The sequence below is a fragment of the Lepisosteus oculatus genome, chromosome 10, assembly GCF_040954835.1.
Source record: "Lepisosteus oculatus isolate fLepOcu1 chromosome 10, fLepOcu1.hap2, whole genome shotgun sequence".
Taxonomy (NCBI): Eukaryota; Metazoa; Chordata; class Actinopteri; order Semionotiformes; family Lepisosteidae; genus Lepisosteus; species Lepisosteus oculatus.
In genome coordinates this window covers 279834-307702 of record NC_090705.1, presented here as the reverse complement: position 1 = coordinate 307702, position 27869 = coordinate 279834, and the positions used below count along the sequence as shown (strand labels likewise).

The following is a 27869-nucleotide window of genomic DNA, read 5'->3' as shown; positions in this document are numbered from 1 at the left end:
GGCAGCTTTTCCATTAGATGACAACAGAAGATCAAAATCTTTCATCTTGAAACTGCTGCCCAGTGACATTTTCAGCTCAATTTCTAGCATTTTGATCATGGCTATGGCTATGCTTACCCTCTGTCATTCTTATTAATCTTATTAATACTGCTGCACATATACTGCAGAGAACATACAGCAGGGCACAAAGTTACTGCTCAGAACTGAACAGCCAATAGAAAATATACATATATAACATAATATACATAATATATTCTATGCACCAGGAAAGTCTGTTTCTTCATTGCTAATTACTATAGGTATTTGCATTTCAGTGCAGGAATCACAGCACACCTGCAAAATTAAAATGATTTTGCTCAAGTCTCAGAACCTCTAACAAGTTAAATACCATCATTTTTTAAACGTTTTTTTGCTACTTGCTCCCCACACTGTCATAACACACATTAATAGCAGATTTCCTTTTCAATATGTTTCAAATTAACTAACCCATGAAGGGACAGATGAGTGCTCCCTTAAAATCAAAGCCCTTAGATTTCGGTATCAACTTCAACATGTAAGTTTACTAAAGTCCACCAGCAGCCCCTGCTGGCCAGAATGACCCACAGCAATGAAAACAGCACAACTCCAAGAATGTATGCCTTGTGTTCCACTTTCTAATTAAACTGTAAAATCTGTTTTTACCAGCAAGCCACCTCTTGAGGGAAAAACTCAAACCAAGCAACACTTATTCTAATTACAATTCTTATTCCAGTAAGTGATAGATTTCTCACATTTGAGGGTCAGAGCTTTGAATCAAATATATATATATATTTTCCCTGTTCACAATACAAGACTTGTCTCATTACCTCCAATAAGTTATTTAAAACATTCATTTTATGCATAGGCAAAATATGAAAAAAGTGGAATAAGTGGATGGGACTGCATATAATGTACAATAATATATATAAGCAGGATGACTATAATATCTTGGAATCACCACTGAGAAGAACAAATCCATCACCTCTCTCGCAGCGGTGATTTATCAAACGCACTGCCCAACACCTCAATTGTGCGCCATGTGAATTTCAAGAAGTCTGAATGAGGACTGGAAGATCGTAAACAATTTGAGTGTGAACATACATTCAAATATACACCCACATATCCACAACATACATACACACATACAGAGCCATAAGTTAACTCATACAAGAGGTTTTCAGCCAAAAACTGGCACAGAAACCAGCTGTGTGTATATACTTTGTTTCCAAGGGGTAAGGTTATAGTTACAGTGAGAGAATCTAGCCTGCAGCAATTTCTATACATACTGTGTGACCAGTGACTGGCCAGGCGGTTGCAGAACACTTACAGATGGTTCTTGTTGAAGATCATTTCTCAGATACATCATCAACCTCCAAGAGGAGAGTCGGTGTATCAATACAATCTTCAGTATCACTGTATGATTCGTAATCTGCAGGTATCCCACACACTCAGCTGTGGAAGTTCAGCATTACAAACCTTGATCTCTAATTAATTATAATTTCTCAGTTGATTAACCGACAACTGCAACACAAAGATAGCACAATTTTAAATTAAAGAAATGTCATCTAAAACTGTTAAGAGCTCCGGGCCTACTCCTAGAGAGCCCCAAATATGCAGGTTTTATAATCAATTTCTAAATATTTCAAAAACAATTTACTTGTGATTAGTTGATTAGTTAAATAATCCCCAAATCATTTGAGAATAAAATATAAAGTTAAATTACTTACATTGAAGAAGGCTTTTTTGAAAAAATAATGGTAAATATTTTTTTAGCCTTCCATGCATTACACATAATTACAATGATCACAAATACACAAGTGTTTTTTTAGACTTGGTGAATTGAAAGCTGTTCTGCCCTCTGCTGGCAAGCACAAGAAATGCAGCTCAACTCCTCATTACTACACTGTCACGGTAATGTATCCTTCAAATAGATTTATGTGCAGTGAGAATAACTTTTCTCTGAATCAAGCTAGTCTCGGTACAAGCACTTCTGGTCATAGAGCATTTGCATATGAAGAAAGATTTCTGGATGCGGTCAAAAGTTTGGGACATTTCTTAAGTTAGAGGGCATTTTAGCAGCAACACAAATCTTTTTAAAATCTGTATTAAATATAAATATATGGTAAAATTCTAACATGTATCTTGGATAACACTACTATTTTAATGAAGTGCATATTGAGTGTAGCTGAATTAGTCTGTCCTGTAAAAGACACAAATGCAGCACCATCTGACAAACACGGTCACTTGGCGGGAGATACATATCTGTGTTGCAGAATCTTTCTTCTGGGTGCCCAGGTTTTCTCCCAAAGTCTAAATCATACTGGTAGGCTAAGTGGCTTGTGGAAAAACTGGTCTTGGTGTGAGCATGTGTGCATGGTGATGGACTGATGTCCTGTCCAGGGTGTATCCCACCTTGCTCCCGATGCTTGCTGGGATAGGCTCTGGCTTCCCCGCAACACTGAACTGGAATAAGCGGTCAGACTAAATGTCCATTCCTGACACATGGAAAACCAAACCCTCAGTTCAACTGTTCTAAACAAGAAAAAAAGGTACAGTAGGCATCATTAGAGAGATTCTTGTTTACTCCAGAATTTAAAAAAATGTTGATGAAATCAACTTGTTCTAGAGAATATTATGATTTTCCTTTTACAAAATGTGTGGAAAACTATGAATAAAGTCCAGAATGACTTTTGGGTCAAACCAGAAGCACGTAAGTGAAGTAGCTTCTCACACTGGGCCTCACACCTTGCCTTCCAAGTACAAGAGGACATAACGGTGGCCATTCTGACATTCTGACAGCTGATTATGAAACAGAACTGAAGTCATATTGGGCAAACTCCCCGCGCAGAACCGTGAGGCACACCCTGGGTATCTCTACATGTCCCGGCTTCCAACAGCCAGGATTAACGAACTGGCTCCTGCCAGCCAAACAGGAGTCCAGACTATGAAAGGAAGTGATCCCTAAATAATTTTCTATACAATCTGGCAAAATGTTAGAGGTGACAGCACTGAAAGTTGCATTGAAGTCGAGAAATTTAAGAATATTAAGTGAATCAGTGAGTCAGAATCCCTGATCAACTACCTTACAGGCTTTTTCAGTGTGGTGTATTTGCCTAATCCCCACCCCCTCACACTGGAAATGTGCACATAGATCACGAGATGCACCTTTTCTAGATGTTTCTGCAAGAATGGAAACAGGAAAGAAGTTACAGTTTAGGCTTACCTGTGTTTTTTGATACAGGTGGGATAGCATTAGAATTTAAACTGGTACAAGGTACAAGAACAGATTTCAATAACAGGAAAGAAGTTACAGTTTAGGCTTACCTGTGTTTTTTGATACAGGTGGGATAGCATTAGAATTTAAACTGGTACAAGGTACAAGAACAGATTTCAATAACTTATCAATGATTTTAGTAACTAATGAAGAAGGAGGAGGGAAAGTAGTCTCAGCGCTGTAGCCAACAACACAGTGGCTTCACAGCAGTAACCTGAAAGAAACTCAGAGGGCGAGGGTGAGAAAGCTGCAGGATGTCGGGCCCGCAGGTGGATTATCATGGATTCTGTTAGGGAAACAACTGCACCAAAGCACTCACATTCTCACACTCATGTCTTTCACTCAGGGCATCATATAGCATGCCCTTTATTCCAGTGTGACACAACAATAAAGGGCTCCTACAGAGTTTGTTCACTCTTTAAGCCAGAACTGGAAGCTTTGGAACTAAAAAATACTACCTGTGACAATCTGAGCAAAAACAACTCATAAATGAGCAAAATTTAATGTGCAAAAAGGAATGGATTTGATTTAATTCACAGAATAAAATTAATCTCTGCTGTGGACATGCTTCATGAACTCAGCTTTTATTGTTTATTAAGAGCCCATATGTACATACAACACATCTGCATGTACAGCCACTGGCTCAAATGGAAACTTAGAAGATGCTGTGTCACTTCAGAAAGTGGCAAGTTCACCAAAACAAGACGTGTGCAATGTGAAAAGCTGGCAGGCCGTCGAACAGTGGTAAACCCAAATCATTAAAGGCTATAATTGACTTCTTTTGAAAACTGTTAAGTCTCATATCATGCTTGTTACAATCGTACTTTCTTATAACCCTCCACCCTGTGATGTTACTCTGGCAAGACGGCGTATTTTGACCAAACCCCGTGTTTGGCTCTGAGTGCAAAATTGAAACGAAAGGATGGTTGTCACATCACAGCACGTTTCCTGTGCACTCCGTGTGTGTTGCTCAGAAAACAAAGTATCCATATCTCTATTAGTTCATATAGATGAAGATAAACTGTAGACGTTTTTCAGCCAGGAAATAACGAGGCTGGCTCTACAGTGAAAGCAGAGAGGTGCTTCGCTGAGTAACGACAAGGCCAGGACTGCTGTTCTGTTCTGTTATACAAGTCAGCAATCTGCCACTGGACTATCTTCATTAAGAAAGACCTGACACTGGTCTAAGTACAGAGCCTGGAGTACAAACACAGGCAGAAACCAGAAGAGGGTGACCGCAGACTGTACTGCCAAGATTCCCAGCTCTGTGTCTATTGGTCTTTAATCCACAAGCAGACCAGTTTACCCCCCTCCGCTTGTAAATCAGACCTGGAAACATTACAGGACTGATGACCCCATAACCAAACTGGGAATACCGGCTCAGAGGTTGGATTCCCAGTATGTCCTGCCCCCCCACCTTCTAAGCTGAAGAGCCTAAACGGACACTTAGCTGAACTCACATGCGGCTTGATTGGATTATTTTCAACTTGTTTTCTAATCAAATGTTTGTGCTCTTATTTCACTTATGAAATGCAACAGTTAAAAAGGCAACCTCCAGCACATTTAAGAGCTGAAAGCTGAGAAGAAGTTCAAATCAATTCTTTCATTAAGCCAGTTAGTTCTACTGTGAGCCTGGCTGGAACACAAACCTGCAGGTAGGTTGTCCTCCAGGACTGGGAACCCCTGCTGTCCTGTACCTCCTGTTGCAGTGAACCACTAGAGGTCACTGTTGCTTAAGCAGATTATACCATCAACACTAGCTACTGCAATACATTGATTTTTGCCCAGTTACACACCGTAAACATCAGAGGTCAAAAATTCTTAAAAGTATCTGACTAAACATGCTGGTTTGTTAAATCTACATGGGGGAAATGAAACACTTCAGAATTTTCTGCGTCTAGTCAAAGTCACAAAAATTTCAGAAAAAAACTGTAATTCTGTTTCTTGCTGCTGTTTCCCAACCATTCTCAGAGAACAGGGCCCTGATTAAGAACATAACATAACTACAAACAAAGGGTGGCCCATTCATCTGGTCTAGCCCCGTGGACTGTAAGCAGCTAACTGAACCATGGATCTGATTCTTGAAGGACATCGGGGTATGAGTTTCAACAGCCCAGATAGGTTGCTTGTTCCACACTCCCATTTGCACTTCCTCGTAGTTTCCTCTTGTGTCTTCTGGCAAATTTTGTTTAAATATCTGGTCTGAAAGAACTGTCACACACAGTGAGACTAAACGGACTAAATCTCTTTAGTCACAAACATGAGAAGATCACAAAAGGACTTTATTCAAGTGTTCAAAATCTTAAAAGGTTTCTAGATTTCCATCAGATCAGGCTGGGTTGGTAACTTCAAATAATTAGGTATTCATGTATTCCTTAAAAAAAACAGCCAATCACTGGGCTGGCATACACGCTGGGCTGCCAAGCCTGCATGTCTTTGGGAGGCCAAAGGAAATAAGAGGATAACATCACAAAGTCCACGCAGAAGGCTCCCCAATCCAGATTTGAACCCAGTGCAGAAGGGTTGTGAGACAGCAGTGCTGACCACTACGCAGAATACTACCCCGGAGGAGAACAAGAGGCTGTTGATGTAAACGTCTTGTCAATATACACACTGTTCGTAACTCCTTATTTAAAAACATCAGGATGCCGACATGTTAGCAGTGATTGTGCATCTGTCAACTACAGATCCTGCACCTGAAGACAAGCCCTCTGCTGGTAGAGATGCAGCTGGGACACACACAGGCCTTTCTGATACATACTTGTGTTCTGGAGTGACTTTCATTCCCTCTCCTGCCTGCCAGCGTGCGCATCGGGTGGCCTCTGTATAGTTTCCCACACCCAACAGGGGAACCCAGTGCTTGTGAGAACACATTTTGTAATCGCCATCAGTGCACTTTTCTGGACCAGAAAGCAGTTCGGCAATTTACCACAACTGCTGTGGCATCCTCAGTCAACTGACAGAGCTTTCTGTTGAGGATCTAACACCAACGTGCTGATGCTTCTGCATGTGTCTGGTCGTAAAGGTGCTAAGCACTGCCTCCAGTCCTTTATTGGCACTTCATCAGCTGCACCCAGCTTCAACGTGCTCTTTCTCTGCAGAACGGCAGTGCCTTACCCGCCCAGAGCAGCCCACACGTGGGCAAGCATCGCTGTGCGGGAAATTTAAAATGGATACAGCTCTTCACTAAAGCACTGAAGAAAATGTAACAAAGAGAGCAGAGACCAGACTCTCAGGATTCACTTTTTACTCAAGTTACAAAGAACTCATTATCCTTTGCAGTCTTGAAAGAAAGCACATTGAAGTGGTCAACAAAATTCTAACTGCAATAAAAGCAACTTCAGAACACACATCCCAGAAACTCCACAGTAGATATAGTGCCAACAGTGCATGGAGGTCTTCTCCCCAAAAAGAGCTGGTGGACGAAACTGAATCATAACTCTAACCAAATATGAGCGCAGCTTTCTTCCAATAGGAAGGCAAGACTGTCAATGGTGAGGGGCACATGCCCAATATTGACTTAATACAAACCTATCATTTAAGCCTCGGACAATTTGTAAGCATTAAATCTGGCTGAACTCAGATTATTACCAGGCCTGCAGCTGGACATAATTTATCGCACAAGCTTACATTATGCTTCACCGTCAAGCCAAAAATGAGCTGAGTTTGTTAATTTTCTGAACAAAAAAATTGTAGCTGGCCTAGCAAAAGTGATCCGCAGTGAAGAGTAGGCAATCGCAAAGGCTGAACCCACAAACTAATCCATTTTCATCTAAGATTCCAATTCTCCTTCTCTCTTGCACCAGTTATACAATATGCCAATGAGCTCACTGCTTGGATGGAGAGCAGATTCAGGCTAAGTCAGTTACTGTTCTGAGTTAAATGTAAAAAGGCCTTCAGACAGCGGCTTCCACAGTCGCTAGTGAAATAGAACTGGATTCTGATAGGTGAAGCAAGACTTTGCAATAGAAGAAAACGGACTTCTCCATGTTAGCCATTTAGTGATGCAAGTTCTTATTTTCAGTAATAAATGCAAGTCGGTGCTACGTCAGAGGAATACAATTTAAAAGGTGACAGAGACCTTTATAAAATGATTTTATCTTGCCACAGTTCTGAAATTTTTAGCTAAATTTCCAGTTTTTGTCAAATGTGCTGCACAGGTAATCCAGACGTGAAAGGTTATTAAAGCAGATTTCCAAGGCAGCTGGAAATTGTAATTTCATGTTCCTAATACTGATGAAAAATGTATTATATACTCATTCAATTTCTAAACTTGTGTGCTCTCCATGAGGAAAAAAACCAACAATAAACCAACACTATCAAGTAAAAAAAAATATTGTTGGAGGAGATGGTATATCTGGCTTTGCACAGTAATTCACACATTTTGCATGTCAGCTATGTGCACTGCCATGACAACACATCCCTGACACCAACCATTCTCCACCCTGGCCTGCAACACTGAATTTCATCTGTAACAGCTTTCTGCACATCCACTCGTGGGCTCAGCCAAGCGTAAGAGGTCCCTATAAATCATCACTGAATTTAGACCAGGAAACTGAATTTGACAGAAAGCCATCTGGACCTTGAAGAATGAAATACAATCTAACATAAAAAGTTGGTAGTTTTAAAACTTGAAGCTCAACACGCTTCTGGTCCTCCTACATACAGTATCAATCAAGTTCGTGTTCTCTGAAAAGACCGAGAAGTGTCGGTGTGGAGACCGTGACAGCTCACACTCACTACCGGCTGTGCTGCAGCCCTACTTTTATTCCATGACTTAAAAGTTATGATATCGTCCCATGTGCTTTTACTCTAAGTGTATGTAAACCTGAAAGCTAAAAATAAAAAAATACTGTGAAGCCATTGGAAGTGCCCACACAGTAAGGCAACCAGGAGGGACAGTTCAGGTACAATTAACGTATCTGAAATTGTTGGAAACTATATACTAAATACTAACAAATGATTTACTTTAATGTCTCTGGATAGTTCAAATCTACAGCAACTGTGACCGTCGCGGTTCTGCGCAGGCTCGTGCCCTTGCCCCCCCACCTGGAGAACCCGGGTCTCCGGCGTCACGCAACAGAAAACCCGGCGGCTGAGCTAAAGGAGACCTCCCCCAGCCCAGGTGGCTGAGGTCCCTGTTATACGCAGGGAGGCTGGTGACGTCACTGCGCTGCAACCAGCTCTGCTACACAATCACCGCAATGACATATCCTCAGTACACGCACGGCTGGATATCATTATCCTAGGTCTATGTGATTTCAGCGGAGATGACTGGAATAATTAAAAATGAGCTCAGACCATCTGTAAACCAGAATAGGGAGCAGATTATCAGTGCAGGTATGTCTATGCATGACTTTTGCAAAGAATACTCTGATGGTTTTACTTCGTTCTGGGGCAGAGTGGCAGATTGGGTTGCAGCCAAGAAGCTTTTTGTGTTTATGCAGAACATGAGAGCACCTTTATTGGAAAATCTAAAAACTGTTGAAGAAGACCCTCCAATTAAGTAGTATCTCACTTCACAGCTGCCATATGCTGCCATTTTCTGACATCCACAAGAAGAATAAAGCACACAAAACATTACACAGAGAAATGTTCAGTGCAGAGCAATGCGCATTCAGGAAAACTCTTAACAACATATAGCAAATGCAGTACAAACCTGTGTTTAAAAAAAGAATTAGCTTCCTCAGATAATTATGTTGGATAAAATAGTTATCCTTAGCAAAATAGTTCATTCCCTATTAAAATGACAATATTGTCACTCATTTCTCTGTACTGCAAGGTACTATGTATATAAAAGAAGAACAGCATATAGGCTAGAAGAAACCCTCCTGAAGAATTCTGAATTCTGAACAACAGAAGATCAATGCCTTTAACAACATAATTAACACTGCGGCTGAACATGAGACATGCAAAAATCAGTTCAGAAATATAGTCTTCCAGGCTACAAAGTAGACTGTTCTTCTATTTACAGAACTGTGGGTGCCTCATTAAAAAGTCAGTAACTTGGCAAACTTTATATAGTACATTATAACTGAAGTATGGGGAACAGCAAATGGTAAAAGACAGCCAAGGAAGACAAATCTACATCAGTCCACTGTAGAAACCGCTTCAAGCACCAAAGAGGTTATACTTTGCATTCAGCATTTAAGTTCAAGTTACAGCTGCTAAAGAATTTTTTGCTGCTCTTAAGTACATAAGTGAGTGAAACCCAATCCACCAACAAGCTTGGGATGCTGGAAAATGGACTCAAATCAAATCTGTGTAAATCAGCCCCTAATCCTGACAAGAGCAGAGTTCATTTACTCAAATTTAAAAAGGAGTGAAGAATGAAAATCCATAGTTTCAAAACATTTTAAACAAGACTGAAAATATCTTCAGTGTTTAAAAATACATTTTTCTCCAGATATCGCCTTCTCACACAAAGACCAATCATATAAATGATCTGTAATAGTTTTTGCATCAGAATCTCAGTTGTTTCTCACCATTTATGTACTAGATATATACCAGAAAAAACTCTAAATGTTCCATTTGCTTCAGATTATAATGTGAAAACAAAACTCTGAATTTCTAAGTTACGTAATAAATTACTGTACTATACATCCATTTAGTCACTGGGCATGATGGAAAGTTAGTCTTTATGTAACAAGCTAAAAAAACAATCAAAAACGTTCACAGCTCTGCATAAGAACGCGTCCAGTCAACCCACATACAATCAGACTACAGATCTTACAGATGTTATCTCTTAACTGGGGAAGACAAATGGAAAGGCAGAAAAAGTTTCTTTCTCTTCAGAATTCTTTCTCTTCAAAAACTGCCTAAAAAACTGTCTTTTCCATTACTTATTCTCATTTTTACAGAATAGCAACAGAAAAGCAAAAAGTAGCCTTGCTAAATTATATAAACTGCCTGGCCTTTTAATGAAATCAATTTATACTACACTCTTCACTTTGAGACGCTGTGTCACTCTGGAAAAATATGGTAATATCCTTCATTTATCCTTCAAGTGTACACATGGATAAACAACTGCTTAAAAATCTGAATCTTAGGCTAAATATTATTATAGAGCACAACACACACATTCAAGCATTCCTTGCATTGCATTTTAAAGATTTTCTCCATGTTCTTTGATTATGGGGAAAGTAAAGGTCTAGATATAACTAAACTTATATTTTATGATGTTTTTATTTTGGTAGGTATTGACATTACTATCCAGATATTGTTAAATATACAGCAGACTTTTAAGCACTGTGTGATGTACTGTAGTTAGAGGGGGCGTTATGAGGGGGCCATCTTGGCTCCAAATACAGAACCATTGGTGTGGCCTTGAGCCAAGATGGCACATAGAACTTAAGGAAAGCTGCAGGCTGAAGCACAGCTGGTCTGAATCAGTCTTTGACATTCGGAGGGAGTGAGACTTCACATGGGGGAGAGCAGTTGTCAAGATAGACTCGGTTGTGGAGTTAGCCACTCCTCTGGGATAATTAGGACCAGTTAGGAAGAAAGGCTCCAGAGTACAGAAGGAGATTGGTCAGTCTCCCCTGATAGAGGAACAACGTGGAAGAGTTTGAAACACACAACACTAAGGTGGCATGCTGGCCATGTCTGGGTGTATGACGACTGTGGCGAAGTGTGTGCCTGCACACTGTCAACACAATTCTTTTAGGTACGTGATCAGCTTGGGCCTTCACCTTCAGCCACAGCTAGCATGCAGAATAAATAGAGGGCAATTCCATGACGAAATGCAAAAGTCGAAATTAATCTTCCTTTGCAGCCCAAATGCAGTCACAGCTCTCCATCCCAGTGCCATCTATATTTTTTATTATTCAGGTATCTGTAATTATTTTATAGGGTATTAATTTGGGATTTTCCCCATGCACACAACACAGCAAATAGGGAGTCTGAGGTCAAACAACTCCAAAATTTCAGTAAGGAAAATGAGTTACTCATCTCTCTATCTAAACGTTCCCAGTAATACACGAGGTTCTGTCCTTATACTGTAGATCAGTTCAGATTGTTCTAGCTTATGAAACCCACTGTGTTAGTTTTCAAGTGTGGTATAACATATAACATTCACCTGAAAAAGGCTCCACAGCCGAAAACGTTGCCTTCCTTTTCTTCCTCTTTTCAGCATGGAATAAAACTTTACTTGTTTAATAACATATACAGCACATGCAAGTCCAACATTTAAAACATTTCATTCACAAAACAACAAGGAACGTGTATAAAATGGCCTGGACCTCAGGCAACAAGACGCAATACCAAAGAGTGCAAACAGTTCGATTGCTGGTCTACAGAGAAATGTCATAAATCTTCCAAGGTACATGTCTTGAATACTTAATCCAATGTCAACATGAACCTAAAAAGCCTGCAGATGAAAACAAGGCCAACCTTATTTCCATTTGGTAGTTTACCAGGTAAATAAAGAAAAAATTACTGCCTTTTCTAAAAGGTCAGATGTTGGAGACCCAAGCACCTTGCAGTGAAGAATGTTCCAGATTCCCACAAGTCTTTGGGGAAGAAGTATCTCCTTGCCTCTATCCTAAATGGATAACCTTTTAGTTTTGCAACTGTGCCCCATGACCTTGTTTCACAACAGAGTGTGAAATAAGCCCCTGGTTTAATCCTATCAATACCCTTTAGAGTTTTACATGCTCAAATCAAATCTCCTCTCAATCTCGTTTGTTCCAGACTGAAAAGATTTAGTTCCCTTAATCTGTCTGTATATGACTGCACCCTGAGACCAGGAACTGGTTTTGTTATTCTTCTTTGAACTCTTTCTAAGGCCACAGATCTTGTATTGGAATGGTGATGAAATCACAATACTGTGCATTTTGTGTGTACACAAAACAATGGTGTTTTCATCACCATTCCAATACAAGATCTATCCTAAGTGAGTGGCTTAGAGGAGTGGGGGGCAGACCCAGCATTCCAAGCAGAGAATAATGCCAAGCTGTAAGAATAATACCATCTTTCAGGTGTGCAGGAAAGAAAAAGGAAGGCCATCGTGTTTGTCCAGCTCTCTACCGTACTACAGATCTTGCCGGAAGTGCCCTATAAGTGCACTGACAAAACGGTCATCTCTCCCAGCCACGTTCACACTCGCAAACTCACACAGAATCCAGAACTGTTACAGCAGAAAGACATCAGAAGTCAACCCTACACTTCAGCTGGGACAATACCTTCCACCCGCTTGACACAAGAACACAAGGAAGCTGTTTTACTGTTCTTTAAATATCGTAACACACAAACCTCCAAGTGAAAACAAATTCTGAGACATCCTGAAAAGGGATTAGCAATGAAAGTCTAGAAAAAAGGTTTGGATAAATGAACACTCCCTAGTGATGTTACCTGGTAGAAGCACCTTTTGCTGGAATTACAGGCATGACTCGGTCTGGATATGTATGATAGGTACAGTATATACCAATGCAGCACACCGAGATGGGGCTATATTTGCCCATCCCGCCTTATAGATCTGTTCAAACAGTCAGATTACAAGGAGTCTGTAGACGGACTGCAGCCTTCAAGTCACTCCACAGATTTCCAGGTGGATTGCGGTCAGGGTTCGACTGGGCCACTCAAGGACATTTACCTTTCTGTTCTTTAGCAGCTCCACTGTTGCTGTGGGTGTGTGCCTAGGGTCATTGTCACATTGAAAGGTAAACTTCCTTCACAATTTCAGTTTCCTGGCAGAGGGCAGCAGGTTTTCTTCAACAACCTGTCTTTATCAATTCTGACCAGTGCCCCTGTCCCTGCTGCAGAGAAACACCCCCATAACCGAATGCTGCCTCCACCATGCTTTACAGTAGAGATGGTGTTCTGCGAGTGATGTGCTGTAATGGGTTTTTGCCAAACATAACTTTTTGCATTTACACCAAAATGTTCTATCCTGGTTTCATCAGACCCCACATTTCCCCGAACATGGCTTCAGAATCTCCTCTGTAGTTCTGAATGCCTCAGGTGAGACTCAATGTCTCAATGTCAGAGGCTTTTCTGAGTTGTGGCTTTCTTCTTGCAACCCTCCCATATAGCCCACACTTGTCAATAAAAGACTGTAGCTCTCTCCAAGTTGCCTTTGGGCTCTTGGTACCCTCTCCGGTCAGCCTTCTTCAAGCTTGGTCATCCATTTTCGAGGGACGACCTGATCTAGGCAAGGACTAGGTGGTGCCATTCGCCTTCCACTTCTTAATGATGTCCTTCCGTGTTCCAGTGGATAGGAAAAGCCTTTGAAATCCTTTCATATCCATTATCTGCTCTGTGCCTTTCCAAAGCTTTATCTCAGAGGTCATCTCATAGCTTGTTTTTGCCCAGAGTACACTCTTTACTTTGAGATGTGCTACCCAATAGAGAGCAAATACAGGAATCACTAAATTGATCACAGGTGGAAACTAATTGTCTTGTCATATGATTTGGAAGGCAATTGGTTACAACGGAGCTAATTTACAATTGCTATTACTAAGGGTGTGTGCACTTATGCAATTATCCAACCCATTTCTCTAGGTTTTCATTTGTAATTTCTTTTCAGAATATTTGAACATTTGTTTTTCACCTGGACGTTGTGTATTACAATGTGATTTATTGTGTGTTGATTTCAGGCTGTTAGACCACAAAACGTGTTACTTTGGAAAGTGTGTGTAGACTTTCTATAGGCACTGTGAACTATACAGTATGTGTACACATTTACTATATTTAGGTTCTGTTTATCCCTGTAGCCCCCCTAGACTTCAACAATCACTGTGGTGCAGTGTGTAAGGAGTCAATAGATTTGCAATATTCTCAACTGACTGCAGACACCTTGCCTTAATAGATATGGTAGCTAACATGATTTTTAAGTCCCAATTCCTCAGTTTAGTGAAGCACAGACCAGACCTGAGCCACAGGCTCAGTTTTGTTCACCGGTGATAATCTGAGTATCTGTGTTACTTTATCATTAACAAACCTGGAGACAATTTTGACAGTTGTGGGTGCATCAACCACACAATGTCACAAATAAAGGCACAGACTAGTCCAATCTAAAACTCGGTCTAACACAAAGTCGTCAGTAAAGGAATGCCGACCTATTTTTACCACTTTAAAATACTCATATTCCCCATATCACATACACATTGATTTTAAAGCATTAATTTTATTGAGATTACTTGAAATAGAATGGTTGACAAAAGGGGGGAAGAGACTTTCTCTTATCTTGGGTAGTCTTGGCTTGTTAATCAGAAGTCTCAACAGTTGAGCATACTGAGCTGCAACTGTGAATGACAAGATATCTTTTACACAGTCTGCAAAGCTGGGACACTTTAACGGCCATGGCCTGTAAATACACAGCACCACTGGTTAAGGAAGGGTTATGTTAAAAGAGCACTCTGCCTCTGGGGAAGACCTTTTTAAGCGTGCCCATAAAACCCCATTCTGCTCTGAGGCAGTGCAAAGCATCTATAACAAGCCAAAATAAACAGGTGTCTACAACACCAGACAAAAACATAACAAAAAGCTAAAGTGAAGTATTTGTATAGGCTTTGCAACCTGAAACAATGAGCAGACACCCACGCTGTACAGCCTAGTGCCTAAGAGACAAAATAAATGTTATTTACACACAGTAAGACCATACAAGTCTTCATTCAATTGAGCCTTTTACAAAAGGACTTCCAGCAACAAACTCCAGGATAACAAAGGGCTCTGCTTGCAAGTCTGGGTCTGTACTATACAGACTTCTTTATCAGACCAGCGGGGGACAGAACAGGAGGCTCAGACAGAAGGGACAGAAGAAACACACCAAGGGCCACACGGTACTGTGTGTTACACTTCCTTCACAATACACTGAAGGTGTGGAACATACCACAAACTGATTACAACTAGAAAACAGTGTTTCACACGTCTTGCTCAGGCAATGTCTAGCGTAATTACTTCCTGACAGTTAAAAGCATGTTCCACTAATACAAATCTTACTCTCTCTTATCAACCAATATATAAATATATCAATGCCGGCAGTCAGAAAAGTGACCTTTAACAGACAATCTTGTTTTTAGTAGCAATTATTAAGTCCGGTCTGATGCATCGCCCGCCTTCATGCAAATAATAACTGAAAGCTTAGAAAAAGCTTATAAAAAGACAAACAAGAAGCACTAAATCACAGAGTGACAAGTCTGCTCCTCCGATTTGCTGCTGTCAACCTTAAGTACAAGACAACCCTGACCTTAAGTACAAGACCACCATCGCGGTAAGAAGTGTTCAAAGGGCTGTTGACACAGGAGTCCCACTACCTCTGTTGAGCTGAGGAGAGGAACAGCATCTAAAAACACTCATGTAAGAGTTCTCAAGCACCGGGCTCACACGTTAGCCGGTACGCACTAAAAACATGTGAAGCATGCACCCTCGGTTACTTTCGAAGTAAGTTCACCTTTCTATGAAAGCCTGATATTTTAATATTAGATAGAGTCTATGCCAAACAGGGCTTAAAATTCACAAACTGTACAAACGATGATAACCTTAACCAATCTCCGAACACGTATATATGAGATTGTCATTTTTTATTGTATCGCACGAACGTATGTTGTAAATGTAAATATATCCATATATTTTCAAGAAACAGTCATATTCGAGCAATGCGAAAGGTCTCTACACGAATACAGGCTACAGGCGGAGGACATCTGCATCTCGGCCTGCTTGCAGGCGGCGGCTCACGGGTATGTGGACCTGTCCTGGGCGATGACAAAGCTCAGCACAAGAGCACAAACCCCTGAACTGAGAACTCAGAAGCTGCGGCAACACTGTCCGTGACTACCGGCTTCCGGTGCGAGTATACAACGGAATCGGCTCAATAGTTAAAACACATGCAAGCACAGCTGGCGACACCCACGTAACAAAACGAGCCAAGCACGATGACGTACAGCAGTGAAGCACTCGCATTAATGCATCTAGCTCACCCCGAGAGCCGCTGTAACTCGGGGGAATCGTGCAGACCGACTCCCGTTACTCTGCGCAGGGCAGTGCCTTTGCAACCCAAATCCAGCTGTTCCGCGTTAACTGAGCACGGGCGCTGCAGAAATGCGTAGCTCCACTCGGTAAAACGTCTTTCCCTGACGCCTTTCCTTGCGCACACGGACAACACGTTATGCGCGTCGTGTCGCTTTCTGCCCCTGCCATTGCGCCTGCTAGCTGCACCCCGCTCCGCGAGAGCCCGGCGCCGCAGCTGGGCCTAACTGTAAACACTGCACATGACAATCACTCGGGCTCGCAGGACGTCTCCGCCTGCAAAGCGCCGACATGCATTGCATCGCCGGCAGCCCGACACCCGCCCGGGGCTCTTCTCGACAGTGCAAACGCGAAATCCCCCCAAACTCGAACGCGGCGGCTTGAAAATATAAAAGTGGGGAAGCCCGGTGCCCCCATCACCACCACACCTAGCAACCGCGCTGACAGGACGCAGGAAGAGCATGGCTGCCATTGCCCCGAGAGCAGCGGCGGCTGAGGCGCCTCGGAAACGCGCCTGGGCGCCGCTTACCGATGTGGTTGTCCTCGATGTGCTCGATGAGCTCGGCCAGGGTGGAGAAGTGGAGTCCGCAGCCCCCGAACCTGCAGGTGTTGGAGAAGAAGGAGGCGGCGGCGATGCCTGTCATGGTGTTACATGGAGTGCGGCTCAGCCCGGGCGGCGGGGAAGGGGCAGGCACCGGCAGCCAGGCAGCGGCGGCAGCTGGAGCGGCGGCGGGCGGGGAAGAGGAGGCAGCGGCTGGCGGGGGAGGGACCACAGCAGCAGGGCTGCGGGTGACGTCATGCTTACCTGTTGCAGCGCCCCCACAACACTGCCCCCTCTCCCCCCTCCTCACTCGGGCACTGCTCTGTTCAGTTAAAGGGCCGTCTTCCTCTCGGCACTGCCAGATCCTGGTCTGTTTCACCCCGTAGCGGCTTCTAAGTGTTCGCCAGAAACAAAATTCAGTATGAAAGAAATAAAATGCGGAACGTCTCGCACCGCTCTTGGACGTCTACAACTGCAAGTGCCGCCGGTTCTATAAACACGTTATCTGTTCAAATCATAGTCACAAAGTACTTCCAACACGTGTGTAAACAATACATATCTACATGCATCGTCTATACTCGATACAGTATCTCCTTCCTTCCTGGTATAAGACTGTAACACCCGCTAAACCCGAGCTACCACTGGATTGTGTTAATAATAATAATAATAATAATAATAATAATAATATCAAATCAAAGTTTATTTATCAAATGCATAACAGTACAGCGTGCAGCAGTAGTTGCTGCCAATGAAATGTCTTTTCTGTGAGCTCACAAAGATCACAAAAATCACAAAATTAAGGTTACAAAAATAAGGTTACATGATAATAGATAGTAATGTAATAGAAATTTAATACAACTCAATATGAATAGAGCTGCTATGTGTCCATGGCGTATGCAATATATTATGTCCAAGTACTCCAGTAGTAAGAATAATAATTTTTAACTTAATAAATAATCAACAATAAAGTTAAAAACTTGAACAATAAATTACAATAAAATTAAGTGAAAGAGAAACAGAGCATACAGGTTTTTACAGATTGACTGTAGGCAGTCAGAATAGACCTTTGTAGAAACATATTTTAAGTTTAGATTTAAAGAGAGTTTAAAAAGTTGTCTCTCGTAAAGTCTGAGGAAGCTCATTCCACAACACTGGAGCAGCGGCGGAGAGGGCTCGGTCACCCAGGGTCCGTGGTTTAAACCTGGGGACTGTGAGCAGAGGACCGGCCCCAGCTTACCAGAGCCTATGGTCGGAGTGTAAACACAGAGGAGTTCAGCCATGTATGATGGAGCCAGATTGTTTAGAGGCTTGAAAGTCAGTATCAAGATCTTATATTGAATATGTGACTTTATAGGCAACCATTGTAGAGACGTAACTATAGGAGTGATATGCTGCCAGTGTCTGGTGTGAGTAAGTAGTCTTGCAGCAGAGTTTTGAAAATTTTACAACTTGTTTGATAAGAGAGTTAGGGAGCCCACAGAGTAAAGAGTTGAAGAACTGAAGCCATGATACTGTAAATGCATGAATCAGGCACTCATTTCAAGGAGGCAAGCATCATAACCAAACATCTGAGTCATCATGATGTTACATTTATTTAAAATTAAAAATTAAAAAACAAAGTAAGTAAACTTTTTTAAGTCTGTTTTACAGTAGTTAAAATAAACACGCCCAAGCAATTAGAAAAAGCTAAAAAAAAACATAATCATATATTTAGAAATGCATGAAACATACATGTTGAACAGCGATCTGTGCAGAAGAGTAGAAGCTTCTGCTCATGTCGTATTAATTCATACCCAGACCTCTCTGCCAGTTGGTCCACAGTGCTCCTGTGTGATCCAGGGGCTCTCCTTCAAAGACCAGTGACACTGGGGTATTTAAGCAAACCTGTTTCACACTACTCTATTAGCTCCTCGGTACACAGAGCAGGAGAAGGAGAGCTCCTGTTAAGATCATTAACACAGCAATTCACTGTGTTTATCACTTTAACTTTACACATGGGATAGGATTCGCCTCTGAAGCCCCACAGTATCCACTCTCACCACTGGAGCCCCCACACAGCAGGTGAAAAGGTACCTTACCAGCTCAAACCAGGGGAACCCTTGTGTCAGCCAGACTGCAAAGGCCCAGAGTGGAACATAACCAGGCACTGACACCCCTCACTCTCCAGTGAATTGAGTAAAAAAGAGAAATGGTGAAAGTGGTAATAAAGCAAAACTAAGGGTGTCAGGCAGATACAAGATGTATTCTGTCAATAAAATATGGGTATAATGTAAATAATACAATGTTTGTATTTTTGCCAAACTAATATGTCTGCTTGAAAGCAGCTGCGAAAGTGCAAGTAGTAATTAATCACTTATTCATTTAATATCATTTGAAGTAAGGCAAGTTCAGAAGTGAGTTCAGTGTAGGATCGATAATGACACTGTCCCATCTTGAGAATGAGTTTGGCGTTTCTCACGTTGATTTTAAATGGTTCAACTCTTATTTTACTGGTCACCGACACTTTGTTTCTTTTGGGGTTTTGGCCTCATTGAATCTGGTGTTCCTCAGGGCTCGATACTGGGTTCCCTGCCTTTCAGCATCTACATGTTCCCACTTTGTCAGAAAAATTACTTGATCTGAATGATCATTTCTATGCTAATGATACTCAAATCTATGTCCATACTAAACCTGACACCTGAAACCTGAAATAGATTTTTCTGCACTTTCTAATTGTATCTCTGATATAAAAACCTGGATGACTCAAAACGTCCTTCATTTAAACTGCAACAAGGATAAGGTCATGCTTCACAGCATGGCATCTCTCATCACCTACATAACACCAATGCAGGAATGCTGTCTGTGGACGGCACTGTGCTTGAATGTCAATCAAAATAAATACTTTAGAGGTGATATTTGATCCTGGCATCACTTTTGACCCTCATGAGGAGAACACTGTAAAAACATCATTCTTCCATCTCAGAAAAATTGCCAGACTACATCCTATGTTGACTCTGACTGTTGTTGAAAAGCTGGTCAACACATTTGTCTTCTCTAGAATGTATTACCACAACATCCTTCTTGCGGGGGTATCGAAATCCACACTGAACAAACTTAGGCATGTCCAGTATTCAGCAGCCGGAGTCCTGACCAGGTCACAAGCAAGCGATCACAGTACTTCTGTCCTGGAGTCCTTGCACTTTCTTCCTATCAAGTTTCAAGTCGACTTTGTGCTCACTTATAAGGTTCTACGTGGCTTGGCACGTCAGTGCCTACTTCACTTATTATCTGTATGCTACCTATCTTGCATCTATTGTTTTTTGAAACTACAACCTAAATTCAAGAACTGCACAGATTTTCTCTGCTCTATTGTCATTCTGCTTCTGGAATGCCTTTGTTTATTTAAAATTGTTCCTTGTTTAAAAGAAAAGCTGTCACTGGTGAAAGATAAAGAGATAATGAACTGACAGCCTTCCAGCCCTAGCCAGGCATGTTGCTGCACATCACTCTAGCAGAGACTCAGGCACTGGGAAAAGTGCTGACTCCAGCCTCAGCACAGTAAGAGCATGAAGGTTTTCCTACTGTATGTAGACTCATTTTTTCTGCTCTCTACCCACAGCTCATACTTTTTACTCTCTTGCTAAAAATAAATATCTTATAGTTGAAATAAAATACTTAAAATAGTTTAAGCATTTTTGTGCTGATTGACTGGTTGATAAAGCGAGAAAATGCACATCCAAACTACAATCGGGAATTGTTTTATAGATTGAATGCAAAGTAAAATTGGGATACCTGTGTACACTGGCATAAGCGCAGGCTGTGTAAAGCAGGCATGTCTCCACACGTTATGTTCATCACAAATCCTTTCTCTGCAAGCACCGGAGTCGCACAAAAGCCTCTGGCAGCCATGACTGCGTCCCCATCAATATGCTGTGTCAACAGCACTGGATGGAAGCTTTTCAGTCCATGAGAGTGTGAGTCAATGGGCCTTTCAAACAAGAAAGAGAGAATGTAAGAGAGAACATTACTGGAAAATAATACTTTAGAGTTATTCTTTAAAATAGTTTTTAGAGTTGTAAGCCTTGACCTTCATGCATATGTCAGCATTCAACAAGGCCTTCATTGCTGCTTTTGTGCCTAAGACATCTGCAGCTGGCAGGGACAGACAGAGTGCTTCACACCACATTTATGCTCCTTTACAAATGCATTCCTCAATAACACCATCGTTTTTGTTTCTTCCCTGCTATCCTCACCTGCTCCTTCAGAGTCTAGAATCAGTGATTAGTTTAAGTTTTTTGTATTGTTACATCACTCAAACATATCAAAAGGGACATTGTTATGGCTCCAGAATTCCTTGTGTTATTATTTTTGAATGAACGATTTACTCATCTGTTTGCCTTTTATCCTCTTTGTGCATTAAACAATATAATAGCTTATTATTTGATTTTGGAAAATGGAAGATGTTTGAACAGAGAAGACTACGACAGGAGCTGATGCAAGTATTATATTCGAAACTCTCAAATGCAATGACAAGGTCAAGCCAGCTTACTTCTTCAGAATTAAAAGGGAAACAGGAACCAGGAGGCACAAGGGGAAATTACATGGAAGTGTTTCTAAAACTGAGAAGAAGAGGCACTTTTTTACCTAAGGGGTAAAGGGGTAATGGGAGAATGCAACAGACAACCCAGACATGTTGTTGAAGCTGATACCCTGGATTCTTTTAAAAAAAACATCTGGATGAGATCCTTGGATCAATTAACTACTAACTACCAAATGGGCCAGGTGGGTCAAATGGCTCCTCTCATTTGTACCCTTCCTTATATTCTTTGTTCTTGTGCCACAATATAACGCGATTCCTAACAATGCAAACTGCATCACCTGTATTTTCCATTTAGATTTTTATTCTGCTGGAATTTTACAGGTATGACATGGGTCCTAGACCAACACAATAATGACTTTCTGGGAATCTTGTGTCCTTCATGAGGTATTGCAAAGCTTTAGGGTTTATATGGGCCCTCCTTGGGCAGCATGGTGGTGTGCTGGTTGGCACTGCAGGATTTTGGTTTGAATATATTGCCTGGGTGTCTTTGTCATGAAGCAGCTCTTTCCGGGCCCTATGCAGACGACGCGATCCGGAATTGTGAAGATACACTAGGGAGAAAGTCATGCAGGATACAGGGAGGCGTGTCCGAGGTGAGCAGGTGTCCTGGGGAAGTGAGTCCGGGCGAACAAACAAAGCCAAAGTCCAAATGGGGAATCCAAACGGAAGAGTAGAGTCTGGCCAGGAGATCCATCCAAGGGTCGGGACCGGCGGGGCAGGGAATCAGGAACAGAAGGTTAAAACTATAATGGAGCCAGATGCTCAAATGAGGTACGCGAAGTGAAGTCTGCGTCTGGATTTTAAGGGGGAGCGGGAATAGGGAACAGGTGCAGACAATGGGAGAAAACAAGGAAGGACTGGAGCGCCCTTAAGAGGAGGGGTTAGCAATTGTGACAGTCTTTCTGTGAGTTTGCACCATTTTCACTAGGTGCTCCTCCCACCTACTGTATGTCCCAGAGACATGGTGTCTGAGTTTGATGGGCTACTCTCCTCTGTCGCTGGAGGTTGCCCGGTTTTCCTTGTGTGCTCTGAGTGCTGTCCTGGGCTTCCAGGACAGACTCTGTCTTGCTGTGACCCTCGTAAGGATAAGAAAGGTTATGAAAAATATTGTTTTTCACCCCACTCACACCAAAAACTCTCTCCCCTTTTCACAGTTCTCCAGGCTGCATCAAATGCAGTGACGACATGGATTTCCAGAATCAAGCACTCAAAATGTATTAATTTTTCCATCAACAGAGGATACCCCACCCATGTTATAGGTAGGGCTCTCACTCAGGCCAAAAACAGCCCCCAGATCATCGATCAGGAACTCGATTAGGAACCCCAGGTCTCACAACCGCATTCCTTTGGTGCTTCCCTACCACTCTAACACACTTTCTACCCCCAAAACCATTATTAACAACTACTCCATTTTACAGGACGATCCCTCCATCAGTTCCCTTTTTTCTGCACTCAGCAATCATCCCCACCAGGCACCTTCCCCTTTAACAGACCTCGCTGCATCACCTGCAAATACATAGCTAACAACACACTCATTCAGGGCCCCTCAGGACAATTCTGGATCACCCAGATGACATCCTGTATCTCCAGAAACCTCATTTACTGCATCTCTTGCAAAAAATGCCCAGCTATCCACGTTGGGTAAACTGGAAGGAGACTAGGAGACCAGAGAACATGCTAGGGCTGTGAAGATTAAAGATTTCTCCAAGCCCATAGTTTCTCATTTCACCTCAGATGGCCATGATCACACTGATCTCTCTGTCTCTGTTCTCAAAGAAGGGGTTCTCAACTCTCACAGCAGAAAGACAACAGAAACTAAACTCATCCTGAAACTAGGTTCACACCTTCCCCCTTCTCTTAATGACTGACTTATTTTTGTGTAATCTTCTCTATTCTCATGCAGGTTTTGACTTCACATATCTCTTCACCCCTCTCCACTTTGCATTTGTAATGAACAGTTCTTTCCGGACCCTATGTGGACGACACGATCCAGGGAAAAGTGAAGAAACACGGGGGAAAAGTCATGCAGGAAACGGGGATGAAACAGGGGACGTGTCCTTGGTGCGCTGGTGTTCGGGGGAGGTGTGGCCGAGGCAAACAATCCAAGAGAAAATCCAAGGGGGAATCCAAACGAAGGCAAAAGTCCAAAACCGGGCGGTCCATCCAAGACAAACAAGATTTAAAAACGGGAACCGGATCGGAACCAGTGGGGAACAGGAACAGGAACAGGAACAGGAACAGGAACAGGAACAGGAACAGGAACAGGAACAGGAAATAAAACCTTAATGGGACCAGGCGCTTCCAGGTCCCGGACTCGCCTGGTGCGGAAACCAGACCAGAGCCCAGAATAGAGTGAGCGCCTGGCTTTTAAGGAGAACTGAAAAGGGGGTTGGAACAGGGAGCAGGTGAGGGAGATGAGTGGAAAACAAGGAAGGGCTGGAGTGTCCTTAAGAGGAGGGGTTTACGAACATGACACACTTCCTGAGTGGCCTCTCTGTCTCTCCCCTCTCCCAACTTTTGTTCTACTATGCTATTTAATCTTTGCTGTTTGCCCTGTCTTTCTCACACCTGAAAAAGGCTTCGCAGCCGAAACGTTGTGCGAAACGTTCTCTCTTCTCTTTTCAGCATGGAATAAACCTATTACTTGTTCCTAAGCATGGTTATGATGATGAACGGACACTGTCTAGCTGTTGTTACTCTTGTTTTCTTTTTATTATTTTTTAAACTTTAGCTGTTCTGCATAACATTTGTTTTCAAAATATTGAACACCTGCTCAAATTGTCCTACACTTAATTTAAATTGAGAACTTGTATTCTTGCTAAAACAAGTAGAACAAGTATCAGATTCACAGGCAGATCATTAAGACTTTTAAAGACACAGCACATTACATATTTATCATTGTGAATGTGTTGGTCTGAACACAATATATAATTGCAAGAAAAACATCTATATTTATATATTTATTTTTTTATAAAAGATTAGATTTTTTGTTATTACAAATTTTATTGCATGAAAATGCACTGGGACTTGCTTGAAGTCATTTTTAGCAACACTTGTCTTGCTCTCAAGACGTTTGGAGGAGAGGTTACTGCTCTTAGCTTGTATTTGCACTGCAACCAAGACTGTCAACTCCCAGGCAGACAGGATCAACTCCCAGGCAGACCGATGCTGTTGCTCCCTTTCGCAAGGTGCTTAAGTCAAAATATCAGGCCCATAACAGGATAAGTCATTAGCTAAGAAATAAAAAAATTGTCAAGACATTTTCCTCATTAGTATCATTTTGTATTCTGCATACATCTTACAGTGTGGTGGATATTAATATGGTGAACCTTTCTCCCTGAGAATTAATCTTATTAAAAAACACATAATGAAATCAGTATATTGCTATTGCTATGGACAAGAGCAGAAGACTATTCTAAAAAGAATCCCCAGAGATATGGTACTACAGGATATGCAACAAGGCTTAATGAAAGACATTTCTTGTTAAGCCAGTAAGATTTATACAAGAAAGCAACAAATACAAATGGAACATATGAAATGGTAATAGAGAATATTTAGACATTCACAAAAGGATGAAATTCGGACTAGAAGATTAGTTTCTGAATTGCAGACTGAAGGCATTCAAGGTAGTGAATGTATATGGCTGGAGAAGTGGTAAATGGATAGGTAAAACTAGTAGGAGATTTCATATAAATGGTGAATGCTCAAATCAGAGTGGTACAAACAGAAATATAGCATATGGGTCTACATTATGACTACTCTCCCTTAATTGTTACCAATGATCTGCAATGTAAATCCCAAAATCTGTAGATGAAATTCTGGCTTGGGCAAATGACTGGCAAATAACATTCACTGTAGATGCTGAGCTTGATGAAGCTATTTGTGAAAACACTTAGGCTGACATAATTTTCATATTTTCACAATATGAGGAAGCAACAGAAATGCAAACATATTCTGGATAGATACTTAGAATAGTGTAGAATTTAAATAGATTTATTTAAACCAGGGAATGTATTTGGTTGCACTTTTCTCAACTGAATTCAGATGAGAAATATATTTTTTGTAATGTAATCAAAATTGTGTATAATATTCTGATTGAGGTCTTACTCATACTTTGTATAAATGTATCATACGATTCCTTGATTTTAATCACACACTTTTAACTATACCATATAGTCACGTTTTGTTTGCTTTTTAATTGCTCCCCCTAAAATTTCCTTGTTTGAGAGGCATTACATTTTCAAATGATTCTTTCAACAAAGACATTATTTTACAGTATATGTGCTTGCATTTAATTTAATATCTGTCTTTATCAGAAAGCAGCTTATTCCTAGTAAGGACTGTGGTAACTCAGAGATATTATTACAGCATCCTAATGGAGTGCATAGATAATTACCCAGTGATTACTTGTACTTCCCTTTGTTGGTTTAGCTTCTATTTCTTTGCCAGCAGCTGATTTATCAATCTTGGCTGATTTAAATCTGATATTGTTATACTTACTCAGGGTGTGCCACAGGGTTCCATACTGGGACCTTTGCTATTAAGCAGGTCAGTCTCAATGCTCTCTTAATGGCAGGTATATTTTCAGAACCATTCAATATACCTGTCTGATACTGAGATACAGATGCAGTAGAACGTTCTTAACCTAAACTAAGAGAAGATTGAGGTTACCTTGACAGGCTCTTACCACCAGCTTTAGGAAGTTGTTGATGGTGCTGAAATCAAACCCTTCACAGACGTTAGAAGCCTAATTGCTGGAAGCCTCTGGCTGTTTTTTCATTTGAAGTCCATGTAAGGAACACATTGTCAGTTGTGTCAGTGCATGTTAATCCTGTTGTTCCTCTCTGTATATTTTTTTCATTATCATATCAAATAGAAGGAAACCCTGCAGGTCAGGCTGATGTGTGTCAAGTTACTTCATCAACAGATACGTTGTGTGCAATGCTTATACTAGGCGATGGTGTATGTGCTGTATATTTATACAACCTTCATAAGAAAGGAACCACAAGCTTCCAACCGTGGTGCTCAGATATAACTGTTAGAACTTTACCTGAATCTCATGATGCACTAGAGTCCTTTTGCCATTGTAACTTATAAAACAGAAGAGAATCAAATTTTGCGAAAAGTGGGCCGGGGAAGTGAATCCAGGAATTTAATAAGAATAAAGTAGTCAAAACGTGTTAAAGAAACTGCAATGACAATATCTGGCCACTGGGTCACACTATGTGCTCTGAAAAACCTCCCGTAGAAATACTGTAGTTTCAGTTCAGCAGACAAAGCAAAATCATTTAATGCCCATTTTGCCTGATTTGTTTACTTCTGACTATTAATTATTCAATAATTAATAATAGTTTTTGGTTCAACAGATTTAATTGTGTATTTGATGTGTGGATGTATTTGTATTCATTAATAATTCCAAATTGGTTTTATTTTTTAACTTTTGTTTACAGGTCTCAACGAAGCTTACTAAGGATAACCTTAATATGAATTCTAGTTGATTTGTCTCTTGCCCGTTAGCCTTAATCTAGATTTTTTAAATTTAATTGTATTAGTTCTTTTTATACAACTATTTGCCCTGAAAAAGTCATGCTTTCTTTTCACACTTTCCTGCCTTATGCATCCTTTGTGCTTACATGAATTTGTGCCAAATGTTTTTGCTGTTCTATATATATATATTACACAATGTATTACACTTACTGTTTGTTATATATACATTACATATTGAACTATGAAGAACAGGTTTACATGTGTACCTATGTACCATTTATTTAAATGCTATACTATAAGCATTATATTCATAATTGTTTTTGAGTGTTACTGTTGATCCTCTGTGTGTTTCCATGTAGGTCTTTATGCAGCTCTCCAGAAATATCTCCAATATTTGATTACTATGTCTTTGCAGCCCTGCTTTGAATGTGCAACAGCCTGAAATCTTTGTAATTCCTTTGCTGCATTTTCACTATTACAGATTTCAGTTGTGTTACATCCTCTTTCAACTGGTTGATTTGACAAGTTATTTTAACATTCATTTATTACAGTCTGAAAATACGTCAACATTGCTCAGCTGAAACAACTGATATAGAAATAGAATTTATTATATTACATTCACAATTTCTTTGCCTAGTTTAATATCAGCACTCACAAATTAAAATATCATTCATGAGAACACAAGACAAGTCATGTTTTAAGACATTCTATTTGACCTTATTGATAACTGTAGTTTTTAAAAAAGAGATTTTTTAAGATATTGAATTAGATAAATGGTTTAAACCATTTTATTTTTAAATAAAGTTCAAGCTTAAGAAGAATGACAGAAGAATATATCCTCATGCGTCTGTCACCAGCAATATTTTCTATCCTGTCATGTTTCCACTTTACATCGACTGTACATCTAGCGCATCTGGTTTTGACTGAGCCAAATTACATATGAGCCAATGCATAATTGGGCAAGTACACATAAAAGCATTTTAATACTAACATTTACTATGTTT

At 40.9% G+C, this 27869-nt stretch overlaps 1 protein-coding gene across 1 annotated transcript in view; it reads right to left on the bottom strand.

Annotated features, from left to right (window-relative positions):
- Window positions 1-17162, bottom strand: part of jazf1b (JAZF zinc finger 1b) — a 75302-nt gene extending 58140 nt beyond the window's left edge. The window contains exon 1 of the mRNA XM_006636065.3: window positions 16788-17162. Within this exon, the coding sequence (XP_006636128.1) occupies window positions 16788-16902 (115 nt within the window). The 5' untranslated portion in view covers window positions 16903-17162. The remainder of the gene's footprint in view (window positions 1-16787) is intronic.
- Window positions 17163-27869: the final 10707 nt, after the last annotated feature.